This window comes from Canis aureus, chromosome 2 (genome assembly GCF_053574225.1).
Source record: "Canis aureus isolate CA01 chromosome 2, VMU_Caureus_v.1.0, whole genome shotgun sequence".
Classification (NCBI taxonomy): Eukaryota; Metazoa; Chordata; class Mammalia; order Carnivora; family Canidae; genus Canis; species Canis aureus.
Window position 1 is genome coordinate 57,926,263 of NC_135612.1, and position 12,947 is coordinate 57,939,209.

General features: G+C 51.5%; 1 protein-coding gene across 6 annotated transcripts in view; it reads right to left on the bottom strand.

Annotated features, from left to right (window-relative positions):
* Window positions 1-12,947, bottom strand: part of ARNT2 (aryl hydrocarbon receptor nuclear translocator 2) — a 155,780-nt gene that overhangs the window by 85,488 nt on the left and 57,345 nt on the right. For all 6 annotated transcript variants that reach the window (XM_077874286.1, XM_077874295.1, XM_077874275.1 and 3 more), the window contains one exon: window positions 10,760-10,973. In XM_077874286.1, coding sequence (XP_077730412.1) covers window positions 10,760-10,973 — 214 coding nt within the window. The remainder of the gene's footprint in view (window positions 1-10,759; window positions 10,974-12,947) is intronic.

Consider the following 12,947-nt stretch of genomic DNA (forward strand, 5'->3'; position numbering starts at 1 on the left):
GCTTGGACGGCACCTCCTAACATGCATGTCTCCCTGGAACCTGTGAATGTGGCCTCACTTGGAAAGAGGGTCTTTGTAGCTATAAAACAGGTTAGAATGAGGTCGGCCTGGATTAGGGATGGGTCCTTAAGACAAGAAGACACTCTGGACACAGGGAGGACACTGTGTGTGGCCAAAGCACAGATGGGAGGGATGCGTGTACAGCCAGGGAACAGCAGGACCGCTGGCCACGACCTGACACCCGGAGAGAGGCATGGAACAGACTCCCCACAGAGCCTCCAAAATGAACCAACCCTGCTGACATCCTGATGTCGGACTTCTGACCCCTGGAACCTCGAGAAGTTCAATTCCTGTGGTTTTCGGCTGCCCAGTGTGCGCTGATGGCAGAAAGCCCACGCCCGCACTGTCTCCCCTGCATACCGTCAGCTTGACCCTCACCACCCTGACCCCCCAGCCAGCCTGGCCCACCACACATTCTCCACCCGCAGCCCGGTCATGGGACCTCTCTGGCCAAACCCCTGCAGCGGTCTGCTGTTTACTGCTGTGGGAATAAGGATCTGCTCTCCCCACACTCTACCAAGTCCCACCAGCCACCTCTGGCTCCTCACACACTCCCACCTGCCACACAAGCCCAGTCCCATATTACTCGTCCTCAATGCCCTGTGGACTTTTCCTGTCTGACACTCATCACGATGTGTGATGTATGTTCTGTGCAATTATTTCTTTGGTGCCTCTCTTCAATGCTAAACCATAAACTACGAGAAAACCAGACTGCATCAGCCAGAGTACTATATCCTCAACGCTCAGCTCAACATTCACAAAGTGAGTTAGGACTCGATGCACACAAGCTGGATGGATGGGTGTGTGAATGCACACATGCACGAATGAATAGAACAAAAAGCAAAAGACAGTAAGCACATCTGCCCTCCCCTCCCCTCCTCCTGAATGTGTGATGCTCTCCAGCACAGGCTGGAAAGGGGAATGCCATCCCACGATCACTGGGCAAAGCTAAGAAAGCTCAGAGTCTCCCCACTTTCCCTTGGCAATAGTGCCAAGATCCTCAGACACATCTCAGAGGGGTAAGAAGAGAAAGCAGAGCCAGACAGACACTGTGGAAGACTACCAGTGTTTAAATATAATTTTCTATTATTAATAAGCGAAAGAATGCTTTATCATCCCCAAATACTCTCATTAACACCATCCATTAGGTCATTCCTGCACATAATTCAGTGCAGCCCTATAGAGGAGGTATCATCGCCTGCAATTACAGATGAGGAAACTGAGTCCCAGGGAGGTCAAGTCATTCACACAAAGTAAAGGACCATGGACTGTAACCGGCACCAGGTCCATCTGCCTCCAAGTGCGGGGACCCTTCTGCTACCCTGGCTGGCTCCCTGGCGTCCCCAAGCCCACCCCAGCCTCACCCCAAGTCCCCCTGGAGAGCATGCACACAGGCGGGGAAGCCAGCCCTCCGGCCAGGTCTGACAGGGGCACACAAACCCTGCTCCCACTCTTTATCCGTGGGGACACCACAGTGATAATGAACCCAGCAACCTGAGTGGGAAATCTGTCCAGATTCATGAAATATCTTTCAACATAACATATGAGAGCAAAACACAAAGTCCAGCAGCTTCAGCTTGCTGTGTATGAAGCGAAGCAAAACAAGGCAGGTTATGTAAATATTTAACCACGAGAAAGAAGTGAACTGGCGCCAAAACAACATTTGGGATTTGACATCCAAGCAGGCTGCGGTTTCCAGCAGGAAAGTCACTGCGATATGAAAAGCCACTAGCCCGTGATTCTCAGTGTCCACTCTCACGTGCGTTTACCAAGCACCTCTGGCAGCACGATGCCACACACACGTTTTCCGGTGGCCCAAGTGTCTACTGCACCCCTGGGCAACTTCCAAGGGTCGAAATAAAATAAACATGCTTTTCTTGCTACTAAAACACTCTGTTTCTATTTCAAACAACAGAAACTCAATAACACTGTTAATAGCTTTAATAGCTGACTCAGATAAAAATCAGGATTTTTTTTTTTTCCACTTAGGAGTGTTACCTAATAAGGCAAGAAGTGGACTGTTGAACGTGTTTTGGATTTCAGACTCTGGCATCCATCCAAGGACGAAGCCTGGGTGCTGCAAAGAAAATAAGCTATATATTTGCAAGTATGGTTTTCATGAAGTTACCTTCCTGATTGACAGCTGGAAAGAGACTTTTTCCAGAACTGATACCACAGGGGTGGGCTTCACAAGTTCAGAGAGCCCCTGAGGGACAAATGACCTGCCTGCCATTCTTCCCCTGAAGGAGTGGACAGGGCGGCCAAGGTCCACATGGTTTTGTCGCCACCCTCATCTGCAAAGTGTCCTGAAGGTAGCCCAGATTGGGCTGAGAATGGGCTGAGACTGAATGGGGACGCCCGCCGGCTCCTTTCCCAGGCACGCACATTCTGTGCTCTGTGGCATCATGTACAACCAGGTTCATTTCTGCTCCAGCCTGGGTCCTCCAGGGCCGCAGCGTGGGCACGCCGTCAGCCTCTTGCTCTCATCCTGCTCTGTAGTGGATGATGCCAGCTGCCAACCCTGTGAGCCTTGTCCTGATCCTGGCGGCAAGCCTGAGATGTGTGGATTCAAAGAGCGAGGTCCCAGGGTTGGTGCAGGCTGCCCTCGGGCCCAAGGGGGCATGGAGAGGGCAGCAGACTCCAGAGATGGCTCCTCCTCCAATGGCTCTCCCCAGACACCTGGCCCTGTCCAAGGCCCCCTGCCAGGGCCAGCTGCTCAAGGATGTCTCCAGCCCAAGCTGCTACAAACCCACAGATGCACCCTACTGTATTTTTAAGTGCAAGGCTTTCATGTACAAATACATCCCCTGGGAGATTAAACTGTAGGTGTTGGGTCAGGACCCCTGGGTTGGGGTCTGTGATTCTGCATTTCTAGGAAGCTCCTACTAGATCAGAACATACCTATTAGATCTTACCCTGGTTTAATAGACATTTGCCTCGAGGGTCACACCTAATACATTCCAAAGCCTCACATTCCCATCTTTTTGAGGAGAAAAGTGATGAGTTGGAGATGAAAAACCCAACAGAGCCAAACAAGGGTAGACTCAGTCCAGGGGACGTGGTGTTGAGTCCCAGGATGGGGGCATCAAATCGGGGGTTTCAAGCTTCAAGCATGCATCCATGTGACGTGCAGGGTGAGCCAAAATACAGATTATAGGGTCTCCAAGCTCCCGACTCCGTAGGATCGGGCTCCAGCCAGGAATGTGCATCCCTGACAGGTTCACAAGTGGTGCTCATGCAGCGGCAAGAGCTCACATGCCAAGAACCACCGCATGAGATCACACAGGACCCAGGAGGCCCCTGGGGCAAGGGACCCTAGTGTGGGCTGTGACACTGTTCACCCCCGTACACCCAGAACCCCACAGACAGCTGCCCACTTGTCCCAGTGTCAGGGACCCCAAAGCCCTGGGCTGAGCCATTGGGACTGGGCTGGGACATGTCAGGGCTTTGGAGGCTTCATTGTTTCCAGATGCCCCTAAAGACACAAAGGCTTTGTCTCTACTCTGTAGCACCTGTTTGGCCTTGGCTGTGTGGCCCTTGGAACCTATCAGGGAGCCCACACTTCATGCCCCTCTTCTGTGATCTGGGGTCAACAGCTCACCCTGCATGAGACTGTGAAGAGGCCACAGGAGCAATGGTTCTCAGCCCTACTCTGCATCAGAGCCACCCAGGAAGCTTTTCCAGAGTAATCATGCCTGGCATCATCCCCAGAGCCTGGGCGGGTACCCAGGGGCACATCTCCCCATGTGATTGGTTCTAATGCACAGGGAGGGTTGATTGCACTGAAGTGGTAAATTAAAAAAAGTGGTATAAAAATGTAAGAGAGTTCATTACGGTTATTAATATTTCACCGTTAGATGAATGAAAAATAAAAGCAAAATGCACCCAGAGTCCTGGAGTCTCCTCTCCCAGACAAGCAGGGAGCCTGGAGCGAATGACCCATTTGAATGCTCCACAGAAACAATGATGACAGGTCAATGAGCAGAGCAGCCTGGATGGGGGTCCCCAGTGGCCTGCACTCATGAGCTGCTATCTGGGCCCAGACCAGGGCCTGGCCAAGTGCTGTGACCCAAGGCTGAAAGCATCTCTGGACTTTGGCGAGGCTCTCGGGAGATGGGGAAGCTTAATCACAGCTGATTGGGACTTGTGACTCATGCATGGGGGCTTTCCGGCCCAAGCCCTGGGGGACCCACACGGTCCAGGCTCTGGTCAGATAATCACATAGAATCTGGGCTGGACCGGCTAGGAAGTAGGGGTCCATTCAACCAACAGCAGCTAGGAACTCCTGTCCTGGATGGGGCGGTCAGGCTGCATCCCGTAAGAGCTTTCCATGGCTGTGCAAACAGGTATTTGTTGAAAGAATAAATAAACAGTTAAATGAATTAGCAACTGGGTAAAGAAAGGGAGGGAGGGGAGGAGTAGGGAAGGAGGGAAGAAATAATTGTGCTTTGTTGCCTCACACCCTCCTCCACTACCCCACAGTGCTAACTGTTGCAGAGTCTTTCCCTGTATTGAACCAAATCGCTGACCCATTTCTCTGAACAGAGGAAGAATGGAGCAGACACAGGGGCACAGAGGTAGGGTGCAAGGATGGGGCAGGGAATGGGTCAAACAACCTTGCTCTGCAGTCTGCGGGTGACCCTTCTGCATACCCGTGGCCCAGCCGGGGAAGCTGGCGCTTCTGCATTGTGCAACACTCGAGGACCGGACAGGAGGTCCCCAGTGCCTACTCCTCAGGATCAAGGTCTGCCAGACTTCAGTGGCCATGGGCAGCTTGCCCCTGCTTGCCCTCTGAACCCCACCCCTAGGGGCAGACTCGGTTACAGTCAGAGGCTCTGGTATCACCAGGAAAGCCCTGGGCCTCTCCTGGAGTCTCCTCATTCCCCACAGAGCACAAGCTGGGGCCCAGGTCACCCAGACAGACTTTCACAAGAAATGTTTCTGCAGCCAACCACCCCTCCAACTTCTATCTGAGCCACACCTGACATTGGCTCCACCCCCAACTCAGAAGCCTTAATTCCCTATAAGGTGAGAATGTGCTCCCACCATGTGGTCGATGCCCCAACTTTCCCTGTAAGGATCTCTTCTCAAACCACAGAGGCCAGCTCTCCCAGCCAGGGCCAACCTTCCTCCCATCACTGATTTCCGATGGGCAATCAACTCCCCTAACTTGTAGCCCCACACACGTAGGGTAGAGAAGCCGGCCTCTCACCCTAGCTGAGACTCCCTGGCCCCGGAATCAGGCAGGGCAGCGCAGGTAGCCCATGCAGAGCCCAGAGGGCCAGTCCTGGGATACTTCTGGAACTCCTGGAGAAGGCAGTCCGTGTTGCTGAGCTACCAATGGGAAGCTTAGAGCTGCTAATAAATACCTTTGTTATATGAGGCCTGCCTGAGAATCCACCCTGCCCAGGGGCAATCCCCTTCTGGGTACAGTGCATACCCCAGAAGAACTGAAATCAGGAACTCAAAGAGATGTCTGCACCCCATGCTCACCGAAGCATCATTCACAATAGCCAAGATACAGAAACAACCCTGATGTCCATCGACAGATAAATGGAGACATAATGGTGGGACAGACATACAATGGAATATCGTTCAGCCTTAAAAAAAAAAAAAAAAAAAGGAAACAAGGAAACCTCATCATTTGTGACAGTATGAAGGAGGAGCTTAGAGGCCATTATGCCAAGTGACATGAGCCTGTCGCAGAACGACAACCACTGCATGATTCCCCTTCCTGAGAAATCTGAGATCATCAACTCAGAAGCAGGGAACAGAGCAGTGGTTTCCAGAGGCTAGGGGAAGGCGAAATACGGAGTTGGTGCTTCCTGGGTAGAAAGCTTCAGTCACAGCAGGTGAGTAAGTTCTAGAGTCTGCTGGGCAACACTGTCTGTTGTTAGAGATGCTGCAATGTATGCTGGAAAACGCAGTAAGAGGGCAGAGTTCCTGTCCGGTGTTCTTACCACAAAAAGAAAGAAAGAAGAAAACAAACAAAATAAAGCCACAAAAAACCACAGGGAAATTTCTGGAGGTGAGGCCTAGGCTCAGTACGTTGACAGTGGTGATGGTACTGTGGGTGTACGCCTCTGTCCACGTTCATTGAAGTAGACATGTTACATATGTGCAAGCGTTTGTACATCAGCATCCCAACATGACAAAGCTAGAAGGTGAAGGGAAGGTGGTCCAGCCAATTCTTGTTATCCACTTTAGCGTCACGGCAAACGCCAACTTAGCAAATGCTCCTGCAAAAGCTCCAGACACAACGTGTTTGTCCACCAGTGGATACAGAACCGTGTCTCACGCATGTTTCTGCTTAAAGACACATTACCTACTCCCATTGCTCTATCAGCCCTGAGCCTTGCCTCCCTGAGAAGCTGCTCGGAGCCTCCCCCGCCACCAGGCACATCACAGCCTGAGCTCAAGGACACGATCAGCACTTCAGCTTGCTCTCAAGGCTCATTTTCAATCGCAAGATCACCAACAAAAAGCACAAAAATGCAAACAACAAGGCACAAAATACACTGGAAGACAAGTGCTTATTTCCAGTGAAAACGGGCTGGAACAAGGAGGCAGAGCGTTGTCTCGCTTGACCTTTAGCTAGACATGCATGCACCCGTGACCCCAGATCTCAGCCCTCTGCCCATGTGTGCCCGTGCCTGGGAATACTCCCTGAAGGTTGATTTCAGGGCTACAAACAAATTTTGCTAAGGGGCCAATTTGCAGGCACCAAGTCCCGGATCACGAGCAATGACTGTTACCAAGTCTGATCACCACCCGAGCCTGAAGCAGGAAAGCCCCTTAGAGGCACATGAGCCCAAATAGCTCCTTTCTCACTCGAGCCAGTGGGGTTGGTTTGCTGTCACTTGAACCCAGGCTGACTGCACAGCCACTTTTCTGTAAGCGAGGTCTCTGGAGGCACCTGGGTGGCCCAGTCAGTTGAGTGTCTGTCTTCGGCTCAGGGCGTGATCCCAGCGTCCTGGGATCGAGCCCCGTGTCGGGCTCCCTGCTCGATGGGCAGCCTGCTTCTCCCTTTACACTGCTAGTGCTCTTTCATGTGCTCTTTCTCAAATATATAAACAAAATCTTAAAAAAAAAACAAGTGTAGATGTCTTTGGGAAGAAGCACCAGCCCCTCATGACCAGACCCTTTAGCATCCCACATCCTCTGCGAAGGGAGGGTCAGTGGTCCCCAGGCACAGTTGTGAACAGAGCCTCCAAGTTTCCGTGCAGAGTTACTCAGCTTGAGGTGACAGGTCCCTTTCGTCCTCCCCCCAAGATAAGTCCCTGAGAAGAGTGGGGCTCTCATGAGCTATAGTGAAAGCACCTCGGCCCACTGCTCATCTAACTCATGAGAAGGGACAGGCTCTCCTCAGGCTACTGAGGTCCAGGGCACATGCTGCCCATGAGCAGGCCCACAGGGTGGGGTGGCACAGGGCCCGTAGTCACGGGTGCAGCCCTTCACCCTGCAGCTCCTCCTCCTGCTTCTCCATTCCTTGTATAGGTGCATTTGACTCTACCCCGGGGGCCTTGGGCAAGAGTGGAGAATGGGAGCTGGCATTTCCTGGGCCTCCGGCAGGTGGGCAATTAAGATCACAGAAGAAAGGAAGCTGCCAGGCTCACGAAGGGCAACCCAGACCGGGGGGGGGGGGGGGGGGGGGAGGGCTCCTTCTCTACCAATGTTGTTGCTGCTGTGTGAGGACTCCACCCTCTCCCCTGGATGACCCAGCCAGATGGACCCCGGCCCATGCCCTGAAGGACGCCCCATGACATTTGATCACTGCCTCTGCAGCAGGGATGCCACCAGCACCTCCACCGCCGTCACCACTCTGCGCCAGCACCCTGCCCATGGGCCGCCAGCATGGGAGGCCACGGGCCTGCCGACACAGGGCCACTTGTCTCCCCTCACCACACACACTGAATACCCCACAAGCCACCACGGGCCACCTGCAGGTTCCTCAGACAAGGCCTGGACTCCCTGCCACCGACAGGCTCAGAGAAGCCAGGCTGAGTCCCCCACGCCACTGGCCCCCTGCCCCACCCCCTCCCACAATCTCTACTGGGTGGGCTACGCCCCTGCTTGCTGGGCCTGCAGTGAAGGGACGGGAAGGCTTGAGATTCCAGTCAGATGACCACAGGCATCAAGTCATCCCTGAGGTCCATTATTCTGTTTTAGTACAGCTGTGTGTCAGCTGGTCACAGAGCCCAGCTTGTGCCCTGCCCCGAGAGCCCACAAGACCTGAGGCCTGTCCACACTGCAGCCCTTTGCTGCTGGGCTCTTCCAACAGTGGGCCAACAGTGAGCCCACTGGTTTAACAAGCTCTGATGTTGCACATGCTGGGAGTCACGTCATTTCTCTCCAGCTCTGGGAGACCCATCCTGTCTTCCTCCCTGAGCACAGGACCCACCTTCAAGCCTGCCTTGGTCTTCATAAGAGGAGCTCAAGCACTGGGAAGCTAAGAGGCCTGGCTGGTCACCATCCACCAGGTTTTCTGCCTTCTTGGAGGAATGCCTCCCCTATGCCAGCTCGGCTGCCAGGGCCACCACCCAGGGCCCACCCCAAGGACACTCTGTCCAAATGGGGTTCGTATTGACCCTTTAAACTCAGCCAGACAAGGGTCCACCCCACTCTGGTGAGTCAGTTAGCTAAACCCATGGCCAGAGCCTGACCTCCCCCTGACCACTGCTCCCCCCACCACCTGCCCCAGCCGGAGCTCCTGACAGGGTTTCAAAAAGCCACATCCTGTGGTCAAACACAGAAGTCTAGGGAAAGTAGGGAAAGACAGCTCTTTCCGGAGAAGGTGATTTCAGCTGTCAACAGTTCCTGCTTGATTTATTTTCCTTTTCATATCCCTCTGGAATGTTTAATTTTGTAAAGTGTCTTCCTTAGAGTTTCTACATGGGACTCCGTAATTCAGCTCAGGGATGGGCCAGCAGAGTGCATCTCTCCGAGTCGTTTGACCCATGCATGGAGTCCGTCCAGGCCAGGTGCCACCATTACGAGATGCCAAGGGGAACACAGCACAGACCCCGTCCTCCCACCTCCACTCCCTACCCTCTCTCTCCTCTTATGACACACTGACACCTACACCCAGAACATTCCTAGGATCATCCAGAAACGGTTATACTTCTGTCGCTTCTGAAAACATTCAACTTTGTCTTATCACAAGTGTTAGAGGCTGGCCTGTGTCCCCTAAAATTAGTATATTGAAGCCCTAAACCCCAGAACCTCAGAATGCGACTGTATTTGGAGATGGAGCCCTTAAGGGGATAATTCATGTCAAAAAGAGTCATGAGAGTGGGGCCCTAATCTCCTATGACTGGTGTCCTCACAGGAGGAGAGATACTAGGGCTGTCCGAGCATAAAGCAGACCATGTGAGGACACAGGGAGCAGGTGCCATCGACAAACCAAGGAGAGAGGCCCAGGAGGAACCAAACCTGCCAACATCTGGATCTTGGACTTCTAGAGTTTCTGCTGTTGAAGCCACCTTCTCTGGTATTTTTTATAGCAGCCTTAGCAGACTAGTATGATCGGTGAAGCACTGACTCCCTCACTGACCAGGCTTCGGCTGAATGCCGACAGTGTGCAAAGCACAGAGTGAGGCTCTGCAGGCAGACACAGAAGTAAATGAAGATCCAGCTTCTCTCGATACCTCAGGGAACTGACAGCACAAATATATCTACCGTATGGTGGAATGCAAATATTACGGTACAGTCAGCCCTACTATCACACTTGTTTTGAAAATGCAAGTTTGTTCCCATGTGATTGATCTCTTGCAGAACAATGTGAGTATAATGTGAATTTTATGTTTGCTTACGCATGATTTTGTCTGCAAGAAGCACTAGACGGAAAGAAAAGTGCACCCAGCTGAACCGAGCCACACAGACACACAAACGTATGCACCTTAGACTCCCACCAGCTCCCCCAGGTTGTCATGTTACAAGCAATCTCATCGTATCTGCAGTCACAACTTTCTTTTGACTTCTAACTTAAGACTATGCTTGTACCACTGCACAAAAACTCACAAGAGGAAACCCTTCCAAGACTCACCTCCATAAGTATATTTCATGCCAGTCTCAAGATCCAGGGTCACATGTACACTTAGATTTATGAATTTCTTAACTGTTTAATGTGTAAAATCATGCTCCCATCTCTACTAGGTTCCTCTTCTTGTTTTTAACTGTCAGTGATTCATTTTTGACTGTGTGGTCCTTCCTAACCCATTTCTTCCCCATAAGCCCTGCAGTTTTTATTTCAAGCTTCTGTATCCTGCAGTGATTTCTAGGAACATGCATGCTGCACTACAGCAGAACGGACTTTATTTAAATGTTGCAGTAATGAACTCCATTGCAGGGAACTAAAGCGTAGGTATTAAATGCCTATAATCAAGATCACACACATAATTAAATACTTGAGGCATAAACCTCATTACTGAATATGTGGTTCTGGCTAATGTGGCAATATCGCCTCCTAGTGACAACAGCCCCTAATTGCAAGTGAAGTACAGGAAAAAAGAATCCTGTATTAAAAACAAATTTTTAAAAATGTTACAGGATAAATGAAGCCATTGCACAAGCCAGGACACACATATGCCCTCAAGTCAAATATATGTCCAGCTTTACCTGATCTCCAGCTTTCTGATCTGTTTACTGAAAAGCATTTGTCTCCAGGGTCAAAGAGCCTCCTGGAAGGAGGCACACTGACCTGTCATCGAATTCTCTGAGGTGCACAGCTGCTCTCTCAGCTTCTCCACGTCGTCAGGATGCACTTGTTCATACAGGGTGCTCCCAAACCACTCTGACTGGGGCTGGTTCAGAACAGGGGTGACGGAGTCAGACACGTAAATCACGCGTCCTGTCTCTGCCGCCACAACAAACAGAAATCCATCGGCTGCTTCAAGGATGAGGTGCTTCAGTTCCTGGGAAGAAAACCTCCGAGATTAGGACAGAGCACTGACAAACCCAGTCCAATTAAATTTTCTTATTAGCAAACTGTAACTTTGGTTCACTCACTGTGACATAAAATAGTTTTAAAAACTTTGATAGCTTTTTTTAATTGAAAAATAAGCTTAAAAATGCACAAAGCTTGTCCTAGCTCTAAGAGACAGCTACTGCAAACAATGTTGGCCCTGACTTAACCAGCTGTCTCTTAGGTAGAGAGGAAACTTACAGCCTGGGGGATGGAAAACAAGGAGTGATCGTCAGAATGTGTTGGGCTACCAGAGGTGTGAGCAGCCTGAACCTACAGATTCAAACTGCAGCCACATCAGTAGGGCACAAGAAGGGCCCAGCACACAGTGCTCGGTACAAAAGGTGCTGCTGGAAGGAGGGCAGGGGAAGAGAAAGGACAGTCTCCCAGCTTCTGCTCCCACACCAGTGGTGCACTCCTGCTCCTACTCTTCCCTCACTCCGAGCTAAATGCTGGCAGGGGATGCGTGAGTATCTCCTTATGTTTGTGCATCTGTCAAACTTCCAGAATTCCCTAATGGTCTCTCAGAGGGATGCTGGGAGGAGGCAGGGCACACAGCACTGCCCATTTCACTTTACAATGAGAAGAGAGGTTAGGGGCAACAGTCCTGGGGTCACATTGACTCAATGGGCTCTGGATCGCCAGTAAAGGCGGGAAGGAAGCTGCTTGGAATCAATGGAGGGGCAGCAGGATGCCCTGCCATCATCCCAGGAGGGGCATGAGTCAACTTTGTTAAAAGATGTCCTTTCTTTACCTGAAGGCAGCTCAAGTGTGGCAGCCTACCGTGTCATTCTCACATTAAGCTCAAGGCAACGGGCTCTGTTCCTCTCAGGAGGAGCTAACTCTCCCACGTGCCCCTGCACCCACAGTGTGCCGCCAAACACCCCACACACTGATGATGTTCCAAAGAACAAAGGGATCCTCCTGGGTCAGCAGCTGTCAAACGCTTCTTGCTGGGAATCCTTTGTTCAGATGTCACCTGACACGGAAGCCCCCCTGAAACACCAATCCTGTGCTAGCTGCACAGATGCAAAAGGTGGGAATCTGACGCAACTGGCTCTCTGCCCCAGGGTGCTCCAGGGACCCAAAAATGAGAAAATGGGGGTGTGCTGGGGAGCAGAATGTGGGGAGCTCTGAGCTCCTGGCAAGGTCAGAATCCGTACCTCCTCCGCCTGGGAACCTAGGGCAGAAGGAGACGATACAGCCTTTTCTAAGGAAAAGTTTATTTTGTCCATTTCTCTTGTTTTGTATTTCCACTTTGTGTCTCCCGGCCGCACACTTAGTTCAGAGAATGGGTCAGCAGTTTTATTTTCAGTATTAGAAGAACTTCCAACAGGAAGGACTGTATAAAATGGAGCAGGATGTCTGGGAAAGCGGTGAATTCTGTGTGCTGGAGGACACGGGCTGAGGACTGTGAGAAGGTTTATAGGATGGAGCTTCACTTTCATCACGGCCCCTCTGCCTACACTCCCCTACCCCAACCCCCAGTTTTGTCTTCATGGGGCCTGTCACTCGTGACCAAGGTCCTGTGCCCCTGCCCCTCTGGTTAGACCACCAGGAAGGCTGAGAGTGTGGGTGCTGGAGGAAAAGAAGGCTGTCATCCACAGCTCTTCACTCAGCCGTTACCGTCCTCAGCTTCTGTCTCTTCACATGGTTTTTCAGTGGGATTTTGTGAGGTTAAACGAGGTTTTGTCAACAATCATATGATTTCACTCATATGTGGAATTTAAGAAACAAAACAGAGGATCATAAGGGCAAGGGAGGGAAAAACAAAACAAGACAAAATCAGAGAGGGAGACAAACATAAGAGACTCTTAATTATAGGAAACAAACTGAGGGTCACTGGAGGGGATGGGGTGGGGGAATGGGATCACTGGGGGATGGGCATTCAGGAGGGCACAATGGGATGAGCACTGGGTGCTAC